Source organism: Prionailurus bengalensis, chromosome D2, assembly GCF_016509475.1.
Source record: "Prionailurus bengalensis isolate Pbe53 chromosome D2, Fcat_Pben_1.1_paternal_pri, whole genome shotgun sequence".
NCBI classification, from domain to species: Eukaryota; Metazoa; Chordata; class Mammalia; order Carnivora; family Felidae; genus Prionailurus; species Prionailurus bengalensis.
The window spans coordinates 67957653-67979741 of record NC_057351.1 but is presented as its reverse complement, the minus strand read 5'-3'; the positions used below and the strand labels follow the sequence as shown (position 1 = coordinate 67979741).

The 22089-nt window shown below is 35.3% G+C and overlaps 1 protein-coding gene across 3 annotated transcripts in view; it reads right to left on the bottom strand.

Moving 5' to 3' along the window:
• SHOC2 (SHOC2 leucine rich repeat scaffold protein) overlaps positions 1 to 22089 on the bottom strand; it is a 110883-nt gene that overhangs the window by 5787 nt on the left and 83007 nt on the right. For all 3 annotated transcript variants that reach the window (XM_043597499.1, XM_043597500.1, XM_043597498.1), the window contains 3 exons: positions 11124 to 11254; positions 6630 to 6818; positions 2180 to 2302 (listed from right to left, as the gene is read on the bottom strand). In XM_043597499.1, the coding sequence (XP_043453434.1) occupies positions 2180 to 2302; positions 6630 to 6818; positions 11124 to 11254 (443 nt within the window). The remainder of the gene's footprint in view (positions 1 to 2179; positions 2303 to 6629; positions 6819 to 11123; positions 11255 to 22089) is intronic.

Genomic DNA, 22089 nt, shown 5'->3' with positions numbered 1-22089 from the left:
TAAGATGAATCTTTTAATTATGGAAAAAATTTTTAAAAGAAAAAATTAAAGGGATGAGGGGAGGGCATTCTAGATATTGGGAACAGTAAGACTAAATGTGCAGAGTTAGAAACACGCACAAATTTCCAACAAAGAAAACAGTCTAATTAGTAAATAAAAGAATACATGGGTAAATAGGATGTAAAAGTGGGCCAGAATCGTATGAAAGGTTCTCAATGCCAGTCTGAGGAATCTAGAATTATTTTGGTAGACAACAGTACAGGATTCTTTTTTTTTTTTTTTTTTGGTTTTGTGTGGTTTTTTTTTGTTTAATAATTTTATTTTTTAAAATTTACATCCAAATTAGTTCGGATATAGTGAAACAATGATTTCAGGAGTAGATTTCTTACCCATTTAGCCCATCCCCCCCTCCCACAACCCCTCCAGCAACTCTGTTTGTTCTCTATATTCGTGAGTCTCTTCTGTTTTGTCCCCCTCCCTGTTTTTATATTATTTTTGTTTCCCTTCCCTTATGTTCATCTGTCTTGTTTCTTAAGGTCCTCATATGAGTGAAGTCATACGATTTTTGTCTTTCTCTAATTTCACTTAGCATAATACCCTCCAGTTCCATCCATGTAGTTGCAAATGGCAAGATTTTATTCTTTTTGATTGCCAAGTAATACTCCATTATATATATATATACACACACACACACATATATACACACACACACACACACACCTATATATGTACCTATATATATACATATATATATATACACATATATATAGGTGTGTGTGTGTGTGTGTACACACACACACACACACACACACACACACACACCCCACATCTTCTTTATCCATTCATCCCTCGATGGACATTTGGGGTCTTTCCATACTTTGGCTATTGTCGATAGTGCCGCTGTTGCTGCCTGAGTTGTTAATGTTAGCCATTCTGACAGGTGTAAGGTGGTATCTCATTGTGGTTTTGATTTGTATTTCCCTGATGATGAGTGATGTTGAGCGTTTTTTCATGTGTTGGTTGGCCATCTGGATGTCTTCCTTGGAGAAGTGTCTATTCATGTCTTTTGCCCATTTCTTCACTGGATTATTTGTTTTTAGGTGTTGAGTTTGAGAAGTTCTGTATAAATTTTGGATACTAACCCTTTATCTGATATGTCATTTGCAAATATCTTCTCCCATTCCGTCGGCTGCCTTTTAGTTTTGCTGTTTCCTTTGCTGTGCAGAAGCTTTTTAGTTTGATGAGGTCCCAGTAGTTCATTTTTGCTTTTGTTTCCCTTGCCTCCAGAGATGTGCTGAGTAAGAAGTTGCTGTGGACAAGATCAAAGAGGTTCTGCTTTCTCCTTGAGGATTTTGATAGCTTCCTGTCTTACATTGAGGTCTTTCATCCATTTTGAGTTTATTTTTGTGTATGGTGTAAGAAAGTGGTCCAGGTTCATTCTTCTGCATGTCGCTGTCCAGTTTTCCCAGCACCACTTGCTGAAGAGACTGTCTTTATTCCATTGGATATTCTTTTCTGCTTTGTCAAAGATTAGTTGGCCATACGTTTGTGGGTCCATTTCTGGGTTCTCTCTTCTGATCCATTGATCTGAGTGTCTGTTCTTGTGCCAATACCATACTGCCTTGATGATTAAGCTTTGTAGTATAGATTGAAGTCTGGGATTGTGATGCCTCCTGCTTTGGTTTTCTTTTTCAAGATTGCTTTGGCTATTCAGGGTCTTTTCTGGTTCCACACAAATCTTAGGATTATTTGTTCTAGCTCTGTGAAGAATGCTGGTGTTACTTTGATAGGGATTGCACTGAATATGTAGATTGCTTTGGGTAGTATCGACATTTTAACAATATTTGTTCTTCCTATCCAGCAGTGCAGGATTCTTGAACACAGTTAAGGGAAAAAATATGTTCTAAAATATGCTAAATTTTAGAGACCCTGTCTTTCAAAGACATATTATAGCATTCAAACCTACCAACTTTTAGTGGACAAGAGTAATTCAGAAGCATTGAGCCCAGATTATGTTCACACTTCATCAAGCTAATGGAGTTGTAGGTTTAAGAGAGCTCTAATATTTTTACATATGATCTTCTCCCAAAGAAATTGCTTATTTGAACTGGAAAGTTTGTAAGTGAGGTAACTGCAGAAAGTTTAAGGAGTTCTAAATAAACGGCTCTTTTATACTCACCTCAAGAGAAACAAGACCAGACACATCCTCAGGAATCTTTGTGAGCTGATTAGTGGCTAAATTCAATTCTACCATACTGGTCCAAGTTCCAAAATCCAAGGGAAGTGATGTCAACTGATTGTCCTGGCAAAGACAAAAAAAAAAAAAAAAAAAAAAGTAACCAAGGTAGAACCACAAAAACTAAGCTCCATATATATACCTCCCTATGGAAAGAGAACGCTTAAACACAAAACTTTATTCCCCTTTTTGATATCCAAATAAAGAAATTTAAAAGCAACAAAAAATATAAGCCTCCAAAGTTTTTCAGACAGTAATTAGGTTTTTATTTTGAACTGGAAGCTTGTTCCTTATGTGATTATCAGTATTGGATATGGAAAAATAGACTATACAGACCTAACACTGAGATGTCAAAGGTTCCAGTGAAAACCAGGTTTTCCCCATTTCACAATAATATATAGCAATCATGGAATAAAATGTGGATGGTCATGAGCACAATAGAAGAAGAAACATCTAATTATAGCCCATGAGGAAACCAAATAAGCTCAGCTATTCTAGAAATACTGAGCAATAAATAGGAGAGAAAAAAGTCTAAAGAAGACAGCAAATTAAATCATTAAAACACTAATTGGAAGTATCCACAATTATACTTTAAAAATCCATATAAGAGATGGTAAAAATACATTTTTCAGTGAATAATAAAAACAGATGATGAAACAGTAGGATACTAATTTTGTTTAAAAATGAGATATATATAGGGATGCCTGGGTGGTTCAGTCAGTTGAGTGTCTAACTTTGGCTCAAGTCATGATCTCACGGTTCGTGAGTTTGAGCCCTGCATTGGGCTCACTGCTGTCATTGCAGAGCCCACTTCGAACTCTGTCCCCCTCTCTCTCTGCCCCTCCCCTCCTGGTGCTTTCTCAAAAATAGACATTAAAAAAAAAAAAAGTAGATATTGCTATATGCAGAAAAAAGTGAAATATATGCCAGTGATTCACTATTTTTCTTCTTGCTTCTTCGTGTCTATGTCTAAACACATCTTCATCAATAACTCTTACCACACTGTTTTTGTTGGGGCTTTTGGTATCAAAAGAGGACCATCAGTACCCTGATGTTCACTAATGTGTTAACAGTGATGCTACCTCTCAGTGGTAGGATTATTTTATGTCCTTTTTGTTAATCTGTATTTTAAATTTTTTCTGCAATATACATGGATTACTTGTCTCATTTTACACAAAACCATCCATAAATCTAAAGTAGCAAACATCCATTTGAAACCAAGTTTTTATTTTATTATAATATTTATATTTATTACCTATTCAGTATAACATTAAACAAATTTTTTAATGCTTATTTTTGTTAAAATTTTTTTTTCAACATTTATTTATTTTTGGGACAGAGAGAGACAGAGCATGAACGGGGGAAGGGCAAAGAGAGAGGGAGACACAGAATCGGAAGCAGGCTCCAGGCTCTGAGCCATCAGCCCAGAGCCTGACGCGGGGCTCGAACTCACAGGCTGCGAGATCGTGACCTGGCTGAAGTCGGACGCTTAACCGACTGCGCCACCCAGGCGCCCCTTTAATGCTTATTTTTGAGAGAGAGAGAGAGAGAGAGACAGACAGACAGACAGACAGACACGGAGTGCAAGTGGGAGAGGGGCAGAGAAAGAGACAAAATCCAAAGCAGGCTCCAGGCTCTGAGCTGTCAGCACAGAGCATGACGCAAGGCTCAAAGCCACGAACATGAGATCATAACCTGAACTGAAGTCATACGCTAAACCGACTGAGAGCCATCCAGGTGCCCCCACTGTAACAATTAAACTTATTAACTACTGATAATTAATTGTATAAGGCATTTTCATTAAAAAAAATTTACTACCGGTGCTTATATGAGGAGGAAAATGTCAGGTTTCATTTTGACTTCTTTCAAAAAAGTTTTATTAAACATTTGTCATATTGAAGAAAAATTAAGGCAAAGATCTGCTCAAACTTGTATTTCACTGAAAACAACAAGCCTTCCTAAGCTAACAGTACAATGTCATATCTATAAAAATGTATCACCAAATGCAAAAGCCAATGAACACCTGGACTGCTGCTGTTCTAAGCCTCTTATTAAACTGACCATTCAGAATTAATACCATTACCACTGGTAAATCTTATGTAACTGAAATGATGAACAATACATTTTATACCTGCTTAAGATTATAAGATTATCTTGAATTTCCACTAGTTCACTTATATACTTCTAAAGAATAATAAATATGTATGAACAAGTATAGATAGAATCAATAAATTGTACATTTAGACTACAGTTTAAAGAACCACAATTATGCTGAAATAGTTCACCAAAGATAAAAGAATGTAGTAAGATACAACAGAAAGAACACTTATACCTGGAAGCAGGAAATCTAGGTCTCCTGGATTCCTACACTTCAGCCATAAATTAGCTATATGGCCAATTTATTTATCACCTCTCAGCCTAAAGTTTATTCACTATAAATTAAATCGTTGGAAAAATCAGGTTTCATTTCGTTCCTCCTTTTTTATTATAAATGTGAAACATATTCACTGTAGAGAATGTAGATAAGCAAAAAGAAACTAAAGATCACCCATCAAAAGAAAATACTTCCAAGTAATGTATCTCATAAGGGGTTAACATGCAAAATATATGAAGAATCCCTGTAACTCAATAGCAAAAGAACAATCCGATTAAAAAATAGGCAGCAGATGTGGATAGACATTTTCCCAAAGACATACAGATGGCCAACAGGTACATGAAAAGATGTTCAACATCACTAGTCATCAGGAAAATGCAAATCAAAACCACAATGAGATACCATCTCACACCTATCAGAATGGTTGTTAGCAAAAAGACAAGAAACAACAAGTATTGGTGAAGATAAGAAAAATAAGAAAACCTTTGTGCACTGTTGGTGGGAATGTAAATGGGTGCAGCAACTATGGAAAATGGTATGGAGGTTCCTCAAAAAATCAAAAGTAGAATTACCATATAATCCCCCAATCCCACTTCTTGGTATTTATCTGAAGGAAATGACAACATTAACTCAAAAAGACATATGCATCCCCCTGTTCATTGCAGCATTATTTACGATAGCCAAGATACGGAAGCAACCTAAGTGTTCACAGATGAATGAATAAAGAAGTTTCAGTACACACACACACACACACACACACACACAGAGTATTCAGCCATAAAAAATCTTGTCATTTGTGACAACATGAATGGACCTTGAGAGCATCATGTTCAGTGAAGTAAATCAGATGGAGAAAGACAGATACCATATGATCTCACTTATGCAGAATCAAAACAAAACAAAACACCAAACTCAAAAATAAAAAGAACATATTGATGGTTGTCAGAGGTGAAGGTTAGGTGGGAAAACTAGGTGAACAGAGTCAAACTAAGTCATGATGCTGTCAGATACAGCATGGCAGCTACAGTTAATAATACTGTATTACATATTTGAAAGTTGTTAAGAGACTAAATCTTAGAAGTTCTCATCACAAGAAAAAAAAATTCTGTAAGTATGCATGGCGATCAGTGCTAAGTAGACTTATTGTGATGATCATTTCCCAATATACAAATATTGAACCATTATGTTGTACAACTGAAATACAATGTCAGTTATTCCTCAATAAAAAAGACCATCCAGGGGCGCCTGGGTGGCGCAGTCGGTTGAGCGTCCGACTTCAGCCAGGTCACGATCTCGCGGTCCGTGAGTTCGAGCCCCGCGTCGGGCTCTGGGCTGATGGCTCAGAGCCTGGAGCCTGTTTCCGATTCTGTGTCTCCCTCTCTCTCTGCCCCTCCCCCGTTCATGCTCTGTCTCTCTCTGTCCCCCAAAAAAATAAATAAACGTTGAAAAAAAAAAATTAAAAAAAAAAAAAAGACCATCCATAGTTCTGATATCCAAAAATAAACATTTTGATAAATGTTGGTTATATGTATACATATAAATCTACAGATATCTAGTATTTAATTATGAACGTTAAGAATAGTTTTTAAAAACTGTGGAAAGTCTTGCATGCTGTAACTTTGTTCTAGTTAATAAACCGAGAATGTTTCAACTGGCATTTAATACTCTCCTAACTAGAGTATTATTTTTAATGACTCCAGAGAATTCCATTGAAGATATAGGAGTTTTAAAAAATGAAATCTTTATTAAGTTGGTACCAATTAAACAGTTAAATAGAAAGCTCTACAATAAATATCCCTACAACTGTGCTTTTATGGACATTCATGATTATTTCTTTAGGACAAAATGCTAAAATATTTGTTATCTAATACAAATTGCCCTGAACTATCATTATCAGTTTAGACCCCATCAGCAAAACACAAGTACCTATTCTCCACACTGATAGAGAAAATGCCAATATTAATAGAAGTACTAGTAATAGGAGCAAATTGTTCCCCCTCAATACAAACAGAGGCTTACCTTCATATTTAGCTTACTTAATACTTTTGCTCTGGAGAAAATTCCAAATGGGATTTTATTGATTCGATTGTGTTCCATGTTGAGGGAATAGATGGTGGAAAACTGAGATGGACCACCTACTGGATATAACTGGAAGCAATTTCTAGCTAAGGTCAAACTGTTCAGTTTCACAAGACTTGATAGAAGACTCTGTAAACAAATAAAATAAACATAGGAATCAGAACTGTAACAAGATTTACTTCAGAGTACAGAGCAACAGTCACAAATGCTTCAAAGGGCCTTACAGGTAACAAATGACAGAGACTGGTTGGGATGGCTCTGTAATGCCTCATATAAAGCAGTCACTACTCAGCTCTACCTAATTGTTGCCTTATAGGAATGTGAAGCCAACAGTCAGATTTTCAGATTTTACAAAGAACAGAAAACTCATATAAACTCTGATTTTTATTCATTGGCTTCAGCTTATTTAAAACACTCAATGAAGAAAATATGTCTGTAAGAGGTTATCTGCTGAGCGTCCAGTTTAAGAAATTTGCAGAGCAGAATCTTTGGCATCCGACAGTCCTGGGTCTGAGTCCCGGCCCTGCCACTTGCTATGTGACCAAACCTACTCAGGTCTGAGTTAATTATCCTCTAAATTATTATTAACATAATACCTGGGTCAGAGTAAGCTGTTATGCAGTAATTTAATGGCTCCTCTAAGGAATATTCGATTCAGAAGATAACACTTCCTGATATTACATAATATTGTTTTTCCATATGGGAAAATTTCAGAGGGAAATATCCATCTATCAATCCAGTGTTTACTGCACAGAATAGCCCCATATCCCTTACTTCAGCCTCCTACCATGTAACCACAGTGTGAGGTGTTCAGGTATTACAAAACAATCTCTGCCATTAAAAAGACTAAACCCTATTTAGAGAAATAAAGCACACGGATAGTAAAAAAAAATAATACATAACTGTATAATCAATAATAAATTACATGTAATTGACTCTTGTTACTCAAAGTATGTTTGAAAGAAAAGTAGCATTAGCTTGTTAGAAATCTAGACTCTTAGGTCCCACTCCTACAGAATCGATATGAATCTTAACGAGATTCCCAAGTGATTTGTAGCCCCATTAATATTTGAGAAACACTGGTATAGGCTATAAAATAGTTCTGAATTCTGGCTCTATCTTTCAGTAGCTTGTGACTTTGGGCAAAATATTTCTCCAAGCCTTAATTAATTCCTTTGTAAAATGATGATGCCTTATTTTATAAGTTGTAGTGGAGACACTTTAAAGAGATAAAATACATAGCTTTACAATCTCTAGTATATAATAAGTGCTTAAATTATAAGTCCCTTCTCTATTTAAATTTAAAGAAAAGAAGGAATACTGGAATAACTGGAAAAGCAGGAAGAGACTGACATCTTGAAGGGTGGAAAAAAATTAAATATTCAGAGGTAGAAGAAACAGTGAAAGCAGGGAAGAAACAAACCATGTGAGGTGTGTTATTTTAAATAGTGCTCAAATACCAGCTGTATACCATGAGAAAACTGAAGACTTAGTACCTGAAGTGTCAGCTGATTTGCAAGGCCAGCCGAAGGAATGAAATAACTATGTAATTGAAGGTATAATTATATGGTGAACTGAAACTTGTTCTTTATTCTTAACGTTAAGAAGCTTTCAACATTTGTCTACTGATGTGCACAGATAAAAGGAAGAGCTCAGGTGAGAGTGGTGAAAAAACCGCATGGCGGTCAATTCAAGAAAAATGTCTACATCCTACTTTACAGAAACAATGCACAAAGTTTTGAGTCTCATGGCAAAAATGTTATTTTTATTATTCTTACAGCTAACTTTATGGACATTCTTTGCAAACAACTGAGGGTATCTAAAAAGTGGCAACAAGAAGGCAGGTCTCCAACCTTTCATTCCTAGGTCATATGATGAAGCTTTGCAGTTGCTCACCATTGTTTTAAAGTCAGACACATGTGGATCCCCACTTAGGACTTCCACTTACCAGTTTTGTAACTTTTAGTGAATTAGACAATCAATATGTATCTCACAGTACTCCCAGAAAAATAGTTAAGGTAACAAATTTGGCCAAAAACCTAACTCTCCTTAAGTCTAATTACCCTTCCTAGCTGATAATACCCCAATAATTAGTACGATTATAGTGAAGAATTGAATGGGATAATCCATGTAGAGCTCCTAGCCTTATACCTTAAGCTCATGTGCTTGAATTTATTACATTCCTTTTTATGTGTTTGTGTCCACATTAAAACTAGTCTATTTTCAGACAGTCATCAAATGGAAAAGTATATAGTCATTTTGCTGGCTCTGATTTCAGCCATGAGCCCCAACTGAAAACCACTTTCCTGATTTTACATGCCTAACCCAGCTTGAATGTCTAGTAAGTGCTGTCTAATGGATTTTATTGTTTTCCTTACTGTGCTCATTATAAATGCAGATAATTACATATTTGCATTAGGAATATGCTGCTTCCAAAGCACACAGACCACTTTTTTTAAGTACTTATTTGAGACTTAATGCTTTCCCAGATTTGGACAAGGCCAGTCAAGGATTTTCCCCAGAGCTTCTCTATCTGAAAACAGGCCAGTTTAAATACATGTGCACACACACGCACACACCACTTCTTCCACAGCAAGACTGAAGAGAGCTGTTCTCTTTATAATTCTCTTATCAAAAATAAATCTTGACTAATTTCAGTCGCAAATATTTTATGTGAAACTACTTAGCACAATGTCTGTATCTTAAGAGATACCAATAATTATTAGTTTCCCCCCACATATAAGTGGATATAAAAAAAATTTTTAAATTTTCTCACTTTTTGAAATTTAATAAGTACCCAGTCTTTGTATTTAGTCTTACAGACATTGTAAAAGTAGTCAATCTTATTTAAGCTCACATCCTAAAAGAATCCCAACAAGGTCTAAATACTGTGCTAATTACTGTTAGCAAAGGGGATGATATTAAATAGTAGAACCCCACCCATTTTTACCATTCTAAATTACCGCTAGCAAAGAAAGACAAAAATCCAGACAGTCTAGCTGTTAGGGCTGTATCTACAATCTGTGGATTCTATTCCTTATCCTATTTAAAACACAGGGTGAGACACTGTCACACAGCAGTGGCAGTAACTGGTCCATCCTAGAAGACTACAATCCTGGAAAACTCATTTTTGTACTCTGATCATTCTAAAAATCCAAACAGCCAGAATAACAGAAGCAAAATTAATAGGTACTACTTTTTTCTGTATTCCTAAGAAGTCAATTAAATACATTTATTTTATAAACTAATCACTACAAGCTCATAGCTTTATGTACTCAAATTGTTATAAATCATAGTATGTATCTGAAAATATCCACCCAAAGCAACTTTATTTTTAACGTTTATTTATTTTTGAGAGAAATAGACAGAGAGAGACAGAGAGAGAGCAAGTGCACACGCGCCAGCATGGGAGGGGCAGAGAGAGAGGGGGGACACACAATCCAAAGCAGGCTCCAGGCTCTGAGCTGTCAGCACAGGCTCCAATGCTGGGCTCAAAGTCACAAACTGTGAGATCGTGACCTGAGGCAAAGTTGGGACACTTACCCGACTGAGCCACCCAGGCGCCCCCAAAGTACCTTTATTTTAAATTCAAATACACACACACACACACACACACACACACACACACACACACACACGGGAAAACTAGAAATAGTCTAAAAGTTCACTTATATCAAACATTTTTAATTCTTAGGAAAAAAAGACTTTTTTGCAAAGCTCAATCAAGTCCATAATTCCATTCTTTTATTTGTTAGAATACTACAGTAAGATATTATGCTTGAATAACCATAAGCAAACATACAAGTTGTGGGTATGATAAAATAATATATAGCAAAAGAAGGAAAGACAAAAGAATATTGCATTCTGCCCAATAAATCTCTAAGCAAAATAAGTGAAAATATTTTTTCATAGAACAAAACCCAAATTAAAAACAATGTGTTAAAAAATAACAAATTTTGGTGACTGGCATATGCTAAATAGGCTTTAATATTATTGTATACGCAGGGTAATAATATGGGTCATGGAAGTGTTGTGGCTAATATTAATCTGATTAATAAATAGTATGTTCTATTCTATGTAGCTCATTCCTTTCTTGTATGATCTTTCTATAGGACTTCTTAAAATAACTGAACTGGGTGGGGTAGAGTTTTAAAACAACTAACCATACAACTTTTCCTTAATAGCATTTGCTGTCAATTCCAAAATGACACAAGAAAGATTTCTACGGGAAAGTAGCCATTGATCTCTCACTTTAGTTTCTCTCTTTTATACATAAAAAAAGAAAAAAATTAGTGTGTTCCTATAATCATACCTATTCTTTCTTCTTTGGAATATTTATCTTAGTGGTGGCTAAATGTCTGTAGCATGCCCATTATTTAAACAATCTCAATAATCAAATTATTCACCCAGCTGTAAAGATTTACCACCTCTCACCTCTGGTAGAGCAGAAATGTTATTGTTCTCTAAATTCAGCTCTTCAAGGGCACTGCATTTTGCCAAGGATCTGGGTATTGCTGACAATCTGTTGTATCTCAGACCAAGACGACTTAAACTGGACAGGTTTCCTGTGAACACAAAAAAGAATTTTTTTTTTTTTAATCTGATGAACTTGTCACTCTCCCTGGCAGTAATATGAATTACTGTGAAGTACTATTTCAGCAGGATCCTTAATTCCTAGCACCAAGGAACTACACACTACCCTTTCAATTAGGATGAAACTGAAACCACTTTTGTGTCCACTTGTCTTAGAGAAATAATGAAATACACAGTCATAAAGTCAATTTTAAAAATGAATTATTACAAAGTATTGGCATACTGTAATAACAAATTGACCTATTTAGATATGGCCTAATTGAATGACAAAGTACCTTATCTTTTAAATTTATAATAATCATCCCATTTGTATATATGGGATCTTGATCCAACAAAGAACAATGGTTATATATAAAAATGTTCATGTAATTTTAACTAAATTTCCAAATTTCTAAAATGGCATTATTTAAAATACAAATGCACAATTATTTTGTGAGATTGGAAAGGTTCAGTATTTTTCATGAGTTTAAATACAAACGTTCCAAAATTTCTGAAGATCAACCTGATGGTAAAAAATTTCTGAATTTTTCTTTTAAATTCCTTTACATTAAAAATTTTTTAGAAAGTTAAAGTTATATTCTCTCTTAATAATCTAAGCATAACCAATTTAAGCACAAATTAGCTATAACTGAATACATTAAAAAGCAGAGTAGAAATATAGGCTAGTTTATTGGCAAGTTACATGTAAGCTTACATAGATGAATATGAGGATACCTGCCATCATAAAAAATTTAATCAAACTTGATTTCCCAAACAATATACACTAGAGAACAAGTTTATTTTTGATACCAGAAAGGGGAAAAAAAAAGGTAACAGTTACAAGAATTTAGTTCAATGTAACTATTTGTCATGGCTGGTTAATTTCTTTTCTGACTTCACATTACAACTGTTGCTGTCACATTTTTAGATGGGCCAGGTTTAAATATCAAATGTAGCCTCTAGTTTTAAATTGAACAGTATTACCTGTGTTAAAAAAAATTACAGCAGTAGATAGCTCCTGTGCCACACTTAACTTTTTGGAGACCAATATTTTCATGTCTGTCAACTTCTACCAACTTTCTGAAGTCTTCCCATTTCTTTCTCTTTGCTTTGACCATTTCTCAGAAAGTTATTGGGTAACTTTCTTTCTGAGATGTAACATTACCACAGTACTTACAGAAAACACATAATTAGCTTTTAACACAAATTAAGCCCTGGAACCCCACGAGGGCGGTCACTATGCCTCATAATCCTATCTAGTCATCACTCATCTGCATCGTTCCCTCTTGCTGAAGAGATTTTAAAGTTGTAAAAAATGATTAAACAGAGCCAATTCTTACTCTTTACATCTCCAAGACAATAATTAGTCATTCATAAAGTATTCTGACAATACCATAAATCTAGCCAGCATTATACAATGCAGAAAAACTTAGCAAACATTTCAATTCCTGTAGGAATTGTAATTAGACCTATTCCAGAGGTATGTTATTGTCATTTACATTACTTTCTTATGATAGTGTCTGGAAACTGGACCAATAGTTTGCTGGTTCTGTTTAAGCAAGATTCCAATAGGCAGAAAACTGAATTCAAAAGCAACAATAAAAACTATCACTTAACAAAAACAAATTAATTTTGTCTTTAAAATGTTTTCTAAATTAACTAAGGATGCTTCACTAGAATCTTTCTAATGACATTCTGGTAAGATGTGTCAATTGTGGAGGGGGAAAAAAACAAGCTGAGGCTTGGACTTTCCAAAGCCCCAGAGAATTTAGAGAATAGAAATAAGGGCAAGAATAATATTTACTATTGTTATTACTGTATTATAACATTGAATATGATACAAATGTTTCTTAAAAGTTGGGTTGGCAAAAATAAAATAAGCTGTTTTATGATGAAATGTTAATTATAGTCATATTTGTAGTGACAAAAATGGGGTCAACCTATTTACTCAAGAATACATGAAGAATTACTTAAACTGGAGACACCACAGTGTCAGACAAAACAAAGGATTTTACATGATCTATAGGACTCTGGGAAAGTTACTTAACTGAGACTATTTCCTCATCCATAAAGTGGGGATAACACCAAATATTCCACAGCATGGCTCTAAGGGTTAAATACAATGTGCATAATAAGATATGTAGCACAATGAGTGATACATAACAGATGGTCAAAACATGATTTTATTCTATAGAACATGTCTATATTCTGCTATATTCTATACCTATTAAAATTATGTTACAAAAATTTTAAGATGTGACTTTTATGATGTTAAGTGAAAAAAAGGTAATAAAAATCATGCATTTTGTATGATCTCAACAATGTAAAAAACAAGTGGAAAAGAGTGGAAAGAAAATATCAAAACTAAAGTTATCTCTATGTGGTAGAATTACAGAAGGTTAAAATGTTTTTCTTTGAACTTGCCTTTTCCTAATTTTCTATAGCTTTGTCATTTATTTTTTTTAATTTTTTTTCTTAATGTTTTTATTTATTTTTGAGACAGAGAGAGACAGAGACAGCATGAGCAGGGAAGGGGCAGAGAGAGAGGGAGACACAGAATCGGAAGCAGGCTCCAGGCTCAGAGCCATCAGCACAGAGCCCCATATGGGGCTCGAACTCACAGACTGTGAGATCATGACCTGAGCCGAAGTCGGACGCTCAACCGACTGAGCCACCCAGGCGCCCCTATAGCTTTGTCATTTAAAAACATTTTGATAAAGAAAAATCTGTAATTCTAAAGTATTTTAATTTTAAAATCTGCAAAATCTTTTATCATTCTTTTTTTTGAATGAATATTTTACATTATGGAGAGGTTTTATACTAATGTAGAGGTAAGACATTTGGACACTTTACATTGTGAGGCTCATCTTCTGCATAAAGGGTAGATACGAGATAAACTGCAAAAACAGAGTGTGGTGGTTTGAATTCTTAGATAGACACCCTGATTAAAAAGAAAAAAGGCAAAAGATGATAAAATACCTAAGAAACAGCAGAAAGAACCATCTGAGGGTAAGAAGCATGGACTTTAGCATAAGATATGGGAAGAGACTTACCAAAGCCACCAACTAGTTACTGGCAAAGCAAGAATCAAACTCAGAGGGCTCCTTATATCAAGTAATCATTCTTCAAGATCTCTACTGATTGTGCTCCAGTTTGCTTGTTATACCTCTTGACACAGAAGCAAAATATGTTCATTCTTACTCCCACGCTGTTGGTCCATGCTATAGTGCTCGTGGAATACATTTTTATTCCATACGGAGTCCAACAGATTCATTCATTTATGAAGCTTTCCCTGGCCATTCCATCAAGATCTCATTGATTTTCCTGTACACTGGACTTATGGCTGCATACTGTTTTCACTATAAGATGGCATTTAATTATACTTGTTTTTATGTTGTCATTTCATAGAGGAGTAACCTCCACCCAATAGACAAAACCCTTTAAGTAACAGACCTTACATATTTCTATCTCCCCACAGAGTATGCTTCAGTGCTAAGCACACAGCAGGCCTTCACTCATCCTATCTTTTTTTCTTTAATGTTTATTTATTTATTTATTTATTTTGAGAGAGAGAGAGAGCGCGCATGAGCGAGTGCACACAGAACCCGAAGTGGGGGATGATCTAAAAAACCATGAGATCATGACCTGAACCGAAATTAAAAGCCTGATGCTTAACCGGCAGATGCTTAACTGACTAAGCCACCCAAGTGCCCCTATTCTGATTTTGAAAGTGAGAAATTCAAAAGTTATTTTGCTTTTGGACGATAAATTTTAGGAATCTGCTTCTATTTATTGGGCTTTTAAGTTGATAAGCATTTAGAATTTGGTTACCATAACTAATCTTTTGTTATTAGAGAAAGCTTCTAGGTCTTGATCAGAATTTAAAATGTTTAAAATATTGTATTTCTGTACTATTCTACTCTTAACAGTGATTGAATGAAGCATGTCAACTGATGGAACAAAATTATGGAGTCTTTGCACTTTACTCTTCAGGCAGATTTCAAAGACTCCTTGGCAAATGCTTCAGCCTTTTATTAAATGAAACAGGTTTCTTCCACAGGCAAAGCAGTGGTATGAAGGACAGAAAGGGATGGTCTGTCTTACTTCCATTATTTTCCCTAAGTTTGACTGCCTTTTTTGCCTCATATAGCAAATTAAACTTTTACTATAACATTTTGAAGCTCTTTAAAATCAGATGTTATCACTGCGTGTAGAAAAATTTCCACCTTGACCAGCCTTGTAGCTATAGTGGCCATAGGGCATGGGAGAGGCAAAGAATAAAATATTTCTTCCTTCCTTCCCTCCCTATTTTAAAATGAGAACCAAAGAAAAGCATCTCATATAATTTTAAGATTTTACATTTTGCTCCCTAATAGAGAGAGGAGGACAAACAGTAAATTGTTTTAGTTTCTACAGTATTAAAAAGTATTAATGGGGGTGCCTGGGTGGCTCAGTCAGTTAAGTGTCTGACTCTTGATTTCAGCTCACGTCATGATCTCAGGATTCCAGAGATCAAGCCCCACTTCGGGCTCCTGCTGAGCATGGAGCCTGCTTGGGATTCTCTCTCCCTCTGTTTCTGCCCTTCCCCACTCATGTGCTTTCTCTTTCTCTCTCAAATAAATAAATAAATAAATAAATAAATAAATAAATATAAAAATAAAAATAAAAAGTTAGAACAGGTTTCTTTAAACATTATAAAATGAGGGGAGCCTGGGTGGCTCAGTGGATTAAGCATCTGACTTCAGCTCAGGTCATGATCTCACGGTTCAGGAGTTTGAGCTCTCCCATCCGGCTCAACTGATAACAACTCAGAGCCTGGAGCCGGCTTCAGATTCTGTGTGTGTGTCTCTCTCTGCCCCTCCTCCCCTGCTTGCACTCTGTCTCTGTCTTTCTCAAAAATAAATACCATCTTGTATCTCCCTCTCTGCCCCTCTTGTGCTTGTGCTCTCTCTCAAAAATAAACATTATTTATTTATTATTTTTTTTAATAATTTTTTTAATGTTTATTTATTTCTGAGACAGAGAGAGACAGAGCATGAGTGGGGGAGGGGCAGAGAGACAGGGAGACATAGAATCAGAAGCAGGCTCCAGGCTCTGAGCTGTCAGCACAGAGCTTGACGCGGGGCTCGAACTCACACACTGTGAGATCATGACCTGAGCCGAAGTCTGTCGCTCAACCGACTGAGCCACCCAGGCGCCCCTCAAAAATAAACATTAAAACAATTTACAAAATGAAAATGATGTAGTCAAAATGCCACATGACATTATCTAATACAGAAATTAGTGGTTATTTAAGCAAAAATAGTACCTCCAACTTTCTTGAACTTTTTCTTTTTCCTTTTTTTGGTGGGGTAGAAGAAGTTGAACTTCCAAAACTGTAATCTGTAAGAATATGCTGTTCTGATGAACAGCTCACATTTGTGAAGCCCTTACCACTTTACTGAGAGCATGGCATGTTCAGAGTCATCCACATTTTGCCAAAATCCATTACTCTCAAAAAAAAGAAGGGTGAAATATCAAAACTCTCTTGTGCCAGACAAAAAACCTGGACATCAGAAATCTGATATTTACTGTGATTCACCCGCTGCAGTGGTTTCAACTCTAACCTCTTTCAGTAAGCAGGTTTTACCACAAACTAAACCACAGCCTAGAAATCAAGCCATAGCTTGCTTTAATGTTGAGCCATTGTGACTAAGAAATAAAATCAATGTTGCTGAGCTTCTGTGTGTAAATGTAGGCTGATCACTGCCAATCACTGGCATTTAGCTTTAAGTGCTTAACTTTAAACGTAAGTTGTTCTGTGCTCTGCTCTGACAGCTTGCTTTCTTATGCTGTCAGATTTTTAAATTACAGCAACATCAAATGGCTATGAATTAAAATTGGATGCTTTTAACTTCAGCAAATATAATCAGCATCTTTAGCTTAATTCAGTATAACTTTTGAGTAAATTTCTTACTCAAATGATCTTAATCTTATTTTAACAAAGTCTCAAAAAAAAAAAAAAACAAATCAGAAAAGACACACAGTTTTAATGATTAAATAATGTCAAAGGTTTTTTTTTTTTCCAGAAATGGTGAAGAAACTAATATCAACCTGAAAAGCAAGCAATATAAAGAATTCTTAAATGAAAACCTTTAAGAATGCCACAATTAAAAAGAAAACTAGTAAAGCTGCAATATGAAGTTGCACTGCAATTACCTAAAACGTAATTATTAAAACTCTACTTGTTGCTATAACCATAATTACTGTAACATTTCTTCAGAGCCCAGTGCAACAAAATATCTCTGAATTGTTCTGTGCTCCAGCCTCGAAGACCAGGTCTTGTTGCAGATTTCTTTCTTTATCTCATTTGAGAAGAAATAGAAAATAAAACATTTTTTCCAATTTCAGACCTTTCACCACTATCCACCACTGGTTTCAGAAAATCACCAGAGTTATCTCAGAAGGCTTTAACGAAACAAAATGACTGCTGTAACGAAGTTTAATTATTTTCTTTAGTCATAACTGACTCTTGAATGAGAAAATATTTACATGAAAGAGAATATACTTTTTACTCAGCAGGGTAGACTAACAGTTAAATCAGAGAGACTGTAAATATGTTTTTAAGTACTCTCTCACTTAACTGCAACCAGCTGTCTCCTCCCCACTTCCTTCTGCCTCTTCTTCACAGAACAAGGTGTAAATGGCAGTGACTACTGCCAACCAGTGATAACTACTCTAGGAGAGTTCATGTTAATTAAAGAAAGGGATAAAAACATCTTGGTCTACTTGTAAGAAAAAAAAGGCAAGGAAATAAAGTGATTTTTAGAAAACTGACTGTCAGGTGACAATTAAAAGATCTCATTTCAATTGTGAATTAGGGCAAGTTTCTCTGGTCCAGAAAAAAGAGAGTAGAGCAGCTGCTCAGGACTCAAATCAACTGTGCAGGACAGGTGTTCATTTTTGTTTGTTTGTTTTTCATTTTAAGTTATACTTTTCAAGAAGTAGACTAGGAAAAAAAAGGAAAAGTATCAGAAGAACCATATTCCAGTTAGTTTGCTACTAAATGTTTTGGGGTGAATTTCTCTTCTCCAATAAACAAGAGGAAGAATCTCAAAGGTCAATTAAGACTGTTGAGGTTTATAACAGACCAAGACCCAAATGTTCAAATTTCTCACCAAATCTCAACCTTCTGCTATACAAAATACTGGGGATGAGAGGGATGGAAAAGGCAAAGTAATTATTTTAATAATAATAAATGACAGTATTATAGGGGCACCTGAGTGGCTCAGTTGATTGTCTGACTCTTGATTACAGCTCAGGTCATAATCTCATGGTTTGTGAGTATGGGCCCCACATAGGACTCTGTGCTGAGAGCATAGGACCCTGCTTGGGATTCTCATTCTCTCTCTCTCTCTCTCTCTCTCTCTCTCTCTCTCTGTCCTTCCCATTCTTGGGCGCTCTGTCTCTGTCTCTCTCAAAATAATAAACTTAAAAAAATGACAATATTATAAAAAAAATTATAATAAACATTACTTATTCACTTTGCCATTATTTGGATTAACAGTTATAAATACTCCGTTTGCTGAAAACTATCAAAGCATATAAAAATAAATAAAATATTAAATTTTTTCTTATTGTTGGGGCACCTGGATGGCTCAGTTGGTTAAGTGGCCAACTTCGGCTCAGGTCATGACCTTGCGGTTCAGGAGTTTAAGCCCCATATTGGGCTCTGTGCTGACGGCTCAGAGCCTGGAGCCTGCTTTGGACTCTGTCTCTCCTTCTCTCTGCCCCTCCCCTGCTCATTCTCTGTCTCTGTCTCTCTCTCTCTCTTTCTTACAAATACACATTAAAAATTTTTTAAATAAAATTTTTCTTATTGTTAATATTTCAGTTCTCATTGATTTCCAATACATACTTGTAACCTGATCACATAGAATATGCTAGAAGCGAGGCATTTGTGTTATTCTGAGATGATATCTTAACCACAACATATTAATAATGAAGTCAAATGTTTTCATATTAATAAACATACTTAAAATATAGTAAATCTGATAGAAGAAGAGACACATACAATTAAGAAATCCAGGAGAAAGGCGGCTACATGGTGAAGTCACTCTTTGTCAGAGGAAGTAAATCCAAGACACCCTGACCCTAGTCCTAGTAAATGTAAGATGTTATCATCCACTACCACCTATACTTCCTCTTTTTGCCAGGGCTGTTCATTTTTGTACTTTAATTTCATCCCCCTTTGATTGTTATTTAACATAACAGAGATATAGACACATGCATAAAATAGTAAACAAAACATTGTTGGACTATTTAAGAGTAAGACCAGGGCTGATTGAGGAACAAACCCTATATATATATATCCATTTGATCAGCTGAAGGAGGAGAGGAAATTATGTGGGTATTTAAGAGAAAGATCATAAGCAGAGACACCAAGAAGTATAAAGGCCCCTACACTAGAACTTGCCTGATAACGCTTAAGGACCAATAAAGTGTTTAGCATCTATAATATCCTAAGAAATATACAGTGACTAAGCATCAGTGAGAGGGATATGAGTATTAATACCAGTTCAAGCATCTTTAATTTTGGTTTCCCTAGCTGATTTGCAATAAATAACCTTTATTTTTCTTTCTACAACTGAGCAAGACTTTAATTTTATAAAAGAAGTTGCTTTTTTAAAGTGCTTTTATATAACATTCCACTGAAAACTGATCATGTTAAGATTATGCATTATTCTTTCTTTTTTCCTTTACTGTTGCCATTAGTTGGCTGTTTAGAACAAGCAAACTTACAGACCTATCTTTCAATGTAGGAATATACGATCTATGTAAATAGGTCTACATAACCCAAGAAAACTATAATAAGTATATAAACAACATAAAACTATCAAAATTAAACCTATGTGTTGAGTTGGCTCAGAGTATCCCAGGTAAGTGGACCATGAAAGATCAACACTAAGAAGTTATAATAGAGTTCTTAAATATATTAGAGTTCTTGAATTTCAGAAATGAAGAAAAGTACTCTGCATGGCCAGGCAAAAAGATTAAGTCACTTGCAATGGGGAAAAAATTGAACTGGCCTCATACTTTTGTACATTCAATGCCAGAAGACAGTAGAACTCTCTCTTAGTTTTACAAAGATTCTTAAAGTAAACAAAGCTGGACCCAATGATTTTTATATCCATCCAAACTGTTCAAATATAAAGATTACAAACAGAGATGCCTGGGTGGCTGAATCAGTTAACTGTCTGACTCTCGGTTTTGGTTTAGGTCATGATCTCATGGTTCGTTGAGTTCAAGCCCTGCATCAGGCTCTGTGTTGACAGCACAGAGCTTGCTTGCGATTCTCTCTTTCTCTCTCTCAAAATAAATTAATTAATTAAAAAAAAAAATAAAGGCTACAAACATTCTATAACTAGGGAACAGTTATTTATGACTGTTTCTAAGAAAACACTACAAGACTGACTTAAGCCAACCAAGAGATGACTGGGACAACTATGGCAACAGGACTGTCAGTGAACATGAAGATGAAAAAGAACCAGAGATCAGTCAGCACAAGATATATATACCATGAATGTCCCAACAGTGTAATTAACACAAATTAGGAGGAAATAAGGATAAAAAAGGACAGGTAGTAGAATAAATTTACTGATTGCCTCATCTATGTCATTCCACTCAGTAAACACAGAACACATATTCAGCTGCACATGGAAGACTTATCACATACTGAGCCATAAAAGAAGTCTCAATAAATTTAAATGATTCAGGTCACAAGTTATGTTTTCAAACACAACGGAATTACATTAGAAATCATGAACAGAAAACCCCTTGGACAAGTTCCTCAGATACTGGGAACTAAATAACACACTTCTAAATAAACCACAGATCATAGAAGATCATAGAAGAAACGAAAAAGTAAATTAGAAGGTATTTTGAACAAAACCAAAGAGAAAAACACAATGTATCAGGATTTGGGGAATGGTACTAAAGCAGTACATAAGGAGAAATTTATAGCACTAGATACATGTATGAGAAGAAATCTTCAAAGTAACAGCATACAACACAAATTAAATATGTCAGTATGTAGTACAAACTCCACCTCACATCAATGACATCAAGCTTCCACTATAAGAAACCCAAAAAGAATAAAACTCATAACAGATAATAAAGGCCAAAGTGGAAATCAATGAAATAAAAGTCAAAGAAACAGAGAAAATCAATAAAATTTAGAGATAATCAATGTAATTGATACAATCTAATCAAACAGGAAAAAAGAGAGAAGATCTAAGTTACTAAGTTACTGATATCAGGAATGAGAGTATAGATTCTATAATACTACCATATTATTATTTAAAAAAAAATTTTTTTTTTCAACGTTTTTATTTATTTTTGGGACAGAGAGAGACAGAGCATGAACGGGGGAGGGGCAGAGAGAGAGGGAGACACAGAATCGGAAACAGGCTCCAGGCTCTGAGCCATCAGCCCAGAGCCTGACGCGGGGCTCGAACTCCCGGACCGCGAGATCGTGACCTGGCTGAAGTCGGACGCTTAACCGACTGCGCCAGCCAGGTGCCCCGCTACCATATTATTATTAATAAGGGAGTATTATAAACAATTTTATGCCTATTAAATGTGACAACTTAAATGAAATGAACCTATTCCTTGAAAGACATAAATGATTACGTTTGCTCAAGAATAAAGTGATAACCTAAACAGCTCTCTTTTAAGGAAACTGAAATTGTTTTTAAAAGCATTCCTACAAAGAAACATCTGGACCCAGGTGGCTTCATTGATGAATCTTACCACAGCTTAAAGGAAGAAATAATGATAATTTTATACA